General features: G+C 47.4%; 1 protein-coding gene across 1 annotated transcript; it reads left to right on the forward strand.

Annotated features, from left to right (window-relative positions):
* On the forward strand, window positions 627-3,285 carry LOC8056481 (BTB/POZ and TAZ domain-containing protein 1). The gene is made up of 5 exons (XM_002452349.2): window positions 627-999; window positions 1,120-1,265; window positions 1,364-1,688; window positions 2,168-2,493; window positions 2,921-3,285. The coding sequence occupies exons 1-5, from the start codon at window positions 898-900 to the stop codon at window positions 3,090-3,092; spliced, it is 1,071 nt and encodes a 356-aa protein (XP_002452394.1). The 5' UTR covers window positions 627-897; the 3' UTR covers window positions 3,093-3,285.

The following is a 5,072-nucleotide window of genomic DNA, read 5'->3' on the forward strand; positions in this document are numbered from 1 at the left end:
CCGATAAGGAGGAAGAAGAGAGAAGGGGTGCGAGGTTGAAGACGACCCGCAATCCATATTTTATTCCACAAATGAAACTAGGAAATTTTGTGACTCAGAGCTCCAAACAAGAACTGCTTGTTGGTAATTTATACATGGAGAAACTAGGAAATTTAATAAAAAGAAACTAGGAACTGCTTGTTTGGTAAACTTTAGATAGCCGCAAATCCGTATTTTATTTTTATTCCACGATGAAACTAGGAAATTTTGTGATTGGGAGTTCCAAACAAGAACCCCTTTGTTGGTATTTTATACACGAGGCGGCGCGTGTCGGTTGGCACGATCGGGTAATTGTGGACCGGCCCTTGGTCCAATCCCTTGGGTCTTGTTTAGTTCTGAAAAGTGAAAAGTTTTCGGTACTGTAGCACTTTCATTTGTTTGTCACAAATATTATCCAATCATGGACTAATTAGAATCAAAAGATTCATCTCGTGATTTACAGCTAAACTGTGTAATTAGTTTTTGTTTTCGTCTATACTTAATATTTCATGCATGTGTCACAAGATTTGATGTGGGAATCTTAAAAACTTTTTGGTTTTCAGGGTGAACTAAACAAGGCCTTGGTTAATTAACGCTTCAAAATATTTCAGTCGCTTTCCGGCCCGCGTGTACACTTTGCATATAAAAATCGGGTCCTAGAGCTCTTCTTGAGCTCCCACGAGGCCACGACCCACGTTTTTTCCTCCCTCCAGTATAGAACCGCAGTTCTTTCGCAGTTTCGTTCTTTCGCGTTTCCACCTAATTGTAGGCAGCTATCCTTTACAGGTCCTATATGGCTATATAGATCACGGTGTTCTTGCTACATCCCGATTCCCAACAACAGCAGCATATACTAGAGCAGCAGGCATTTGCTGTGGAATGGCGTTCTGCGCGGATTTTGCTGCGCTCCGGCCGTCGCCGGCCGACGTCCGTGTGGTCACGTCCGACGGGAGCACCATCCGTGCGCATTCCTCGGTTCTTGTGAGTTCCCTTTTCGTGTGTGTGAATGAAATTGATGCGGATCGATCACCTGCCGCTGATTAAGATTTCTCGCTATGCCTGCGTGCATACGTAAACCCGATCGACGATGGCGGGACGAAGGCCGCGGCGTCCCCGGTGCTGGAGCGGATGATCGTGGGCGCGCGCGGCCGCGGGTGGGACGCCGCCGACTGCACCACCGTCCGCGTCCTCGGCGCGCCCTCCGACGCCGTCGTCGCCTTCCTCCGCTTCCTCTACTCCAACCCCAGGTACGCAAGCATGTCAGCATCCCATGGCGCCGCGGCGGGCCTGTCCCGCTTGCCCCGCCGGAGTAGATCCTCCTCGCTGATCGTTGTGCGTGACGCAGGGCGGCGGCGGGGGCGGGGGAGTGGGCGGAGGAGGAGGACGCGCACGGGCCGGCGCTGCTGGCGCTGGCGCACGCGTACCGTGTCCCGTGGCTGAAGCGGCGCGCGGAGGCCGCGGTGGCGGCGCGCGGCCTGACCGCGGAGCGCGCGGTGGACGCGCTCAAGCTGGCCGCGCTCTGCGACGCGCCGCGGCTGTACCTGGCGTGCGCGCGCCTCGCGGCCAAGGACCTGGACGCCGTGGAGCGGTCCGAGGGGTGGCGCTTCGCCGGCCGCCACGACGCCGCGCTCCGGCTCAACCTGCTCCACCTCCTCCACGACGCCGACCAGGTGCGTCTGCGTCTCTCGCTTGTGCCTCTTGTTTTTTGTGTTTTGGATTAAGAAACAAGTTTCCGAGTCATGGCAGCGCCGTATGGATCATATGATCTCTATGACGAGTCATCGTTGACAGTTCTTGATGGCTGTGCTGCTCAACACTGCCAACAGTTCCATGGCACACCAGCTTCTGTATGAGATAGTTCCAGCCCACCTAAAATTCTACTGAATTTTCACATAGTCAGATGCTGTACTCTACTCCTGATAGAAACAATTTGTTTCAAACAAAGATAGCCCAACCATGCTGCTACTTAGAGTGAAGCAATCCTGAATTCATTCAACTTGACACTAGAGTTTGGCCCCATCTTGTGGTACAGACGTACAGTCGAAATTGTGCTATGCTCCAAACACGTACAAAAAATAGACCACGAGTACCACGATTCCCATTCCCTGACGCGGACACGTCAGTCTCAACCATTTTATTTTCCTGGCAGAGAAAGGAGAGGTGGGAGAGGGAGCGTGCGTCGCAGCACGTGTACGGGCAGCTCAGCGACGCCATGGCCTTCCTGGACCGCATCTTCGCTGGCACAGAAGAAGCCTCGCCGTCGCCGTGCGAGGACGAGGACGAGGACGGCGTCCGCTGGGGGCTCGAGCAGCTCATGCGGCACTTCGCCGCGTGCGGCGGCAGGACCAGGAAGCCCGCCGCCTGCCCGCGCTGCACGCGCGCGTTGCAGCTCCTCCGCCTCCACGCCTCCGTCTGCGACCGCGCCGGCGACGGCGACGGTGACGGCGGCGAGCCTTGCAAAGTTGCCTTGTGCAGGTAAATGCAATGCAGATGAATCATCATGCACACGACAAATGTCGTGTAAAAAAATGTTTCTTTTTTTCGTTTCTTTCTGGTGTGCATGTGGACGACCTGTAGAGGCAGTTGGTAGCAACACCAACAACACGAGGGAACAGTGCACAATTCTGTGGCTGCAAGTGTTTTGTTCCTCTGCTGAAAACGTACTCCTGGGGGGGGGGGGGGGGGGGGGGGGGTACAGATGCACATGAATGGCATGAAAGAAAATGAACTCTGAAGGACCACCTGACCTGACTACTGTTAATGAAAGTGCATGCGTCAGTAGACAGGAGATAGCATCCACCATAACCTTCAACCTTGTACTAATATCTACCATGACTGTACATGTGCCTCTTTCAAAACCATTTTGTTATGAATCTGAAGTGATTTTTGTTTCCTCTTCCAGCAACCTCAAGGCCAAGATGCAGGAAGAGGGAGTGGACACGACATGGAAGCTTCTGGTGAAGAAGGTGACCAGGGCTAGGGTGATGTCTGCTCTGGCCAGCAGGGAGGTGCCAGAGGTTGTGAAGAAGTCATGGGCGAAATACAGCAGCCGTAGAGCTGCCAGAATTAGATAGATGAAAAGAAAAGGAAAAAAGATGAAGGAAATACTACTGTTCTGTGCATGGCCGACACAATTTTGGTTTATATTGTGTGCTTTGGCAGTATTCCTACTGTATTTTTTTTTGTGGGATACAGAAGTCACACTCTGCAGATGAGTGTAACCAAAGAAGCTTGATGCATGTATATTATGTGGCATCCTTGTTGTGATGTTGGGGTGGTGGCGCCAAAGTTCAGTATGCACCCATAACACATTCATATTGATTCATAAATTTCAATAAAAAAATAATACATAGGATATTGTTTATTGCGTTTTGTTAGTTATAACTTATAAGAGATTTTTTTTAATTACACATTACAACGCAGACGCTTAACATGCACGCACACTCACTCCTATGAACACACGTACGCAAACCTTACCCCTATGAGCACATTCGAAGAACTGACACTCACCCCTATGAATACACGTACGCAAACTCTACCCCTATGAGCACATTCGAAGGACTGAGCTAGCAAATCTTGAAGACCCCTATGAGCACATTCGAAGGACTGAACTAGCAAATCTTGAAGTTCACGAAGTCACCACAGGCGCCGGAAAATTCTAGAATAATTCTAGAATAAAGTGCCGCACTCAGGATTTGAACCCTGGGTGAGAGCCCCTCAACCAATGGCTTTTGCCATTGCGCCGTGAACCCCTTGACAACTTATAAGAGACTTTCATTTTCACTTGGTGAAAAACTACATGACAAAATACTACTTCTCTGACCGATAACTTGGATCGTTTTCCCTGGATTTTTTTTTAAAACAAAACATTTTGGGGCTGAACAACTTAACTAAAAACTCAAACATAGCATTGTATGAAGAGTTTTTATTTCAGAACTACAAAGTTATGACGCCAGATCTAAGCAAACGGGTCATTTTTTATTTTAGCATCTACTTCAAAAGGTTGTAATATATTTTTTAGATCTCTAGGTTTTTTTTGGATTGATGACAAGAAAAAAAAAGAGCCTAACCAAAAACTCAAATTTGAAAAGCATTTTAGTTTCAAAGCTATAAAAATTATGATACCATTCCAAAGAATGGATCCTTCTTGATCATTTTATATTTGTGTTAAAAATTATAAGACCTTTGGAAATCCGGCCATAAGCTCTTCCTTATTAATCACCAAGAGAGGATATACAATGAGTCAACAAACGTCATTGGCATACGTAGAAAGTGTTCACAACAAACCAGTGATATTAGCACGCCATGATCTCTGACGCGACTCAAAGGGGAAAAGGCTAGTTCTCAAAATATTAATTCAGAATATGTTTGTTTAACATTTTAATAAATATGTTTTAGAATAAAAAAAATCCCTCTCAAGGTGTGCACGGCAGCTTAAGGCCGGTCTTTCATAAGAGTGTCATACATATTAAATATGATGCGACATATGTAAAATTGCTGACTTGGCAGGGTTATTAAATGAAGAAGATTCATCAGATGAGAGAGGAGTTTCATCCCTATAAAACTCATGTGACTCGGTTACCTAATTTGTAGTCTTGGTAACTGTGCCATGAAAATATGCATTGAGACTGGCCTAATTAGCACGGGCTATAGAGGCAGGCCAGCTACCTCGTTTGACTTGGCGACCAATGCAAAAGCGTCATGCTTTTGCAAACGCCGAAAATTTTTTTAATGGGACCACGGAGTATAGAGAGAAAGAAAAAGGGTGCGGTGCATCGTCTTTGGGTTGGCGAGCACAATCCTCGTGTTATGCACAAGTCACCGACCTCTTTGTTGAAAAGGTTAGCACCGATCGAATCGAGACATCGACTTCTCATTGCCAATCTGGTATTACCCACCTCATGGCAGCTCGATCTAGTTGGGTTCATACTGTTCATGTAATCTCTCTACTATTTCAGTTACTGTATTACCCACCGACAGCTACTAATAACGACATTAATTTTGTACGTTAGAGAAGTTAAACTTAGAAAAAAAAATAAAAATAATATGTTATT

Source organism: Sorghum bicolor, chromosome 4, assembly GCF_000003195.3.
Source record: "Sorghum bicolor cultivar BTx623 chromosome 4, Sorghum_bicolor_NCBIv3, whole genome shotgun sequence".
NCBI classification, from domain to species: domain Eukaryota; kingdom Viridiplantae; phylum Streptophyta; class Magnoliopsida; order Poales; family Poaceae; genus Sorghum; species Sorghum bicolor.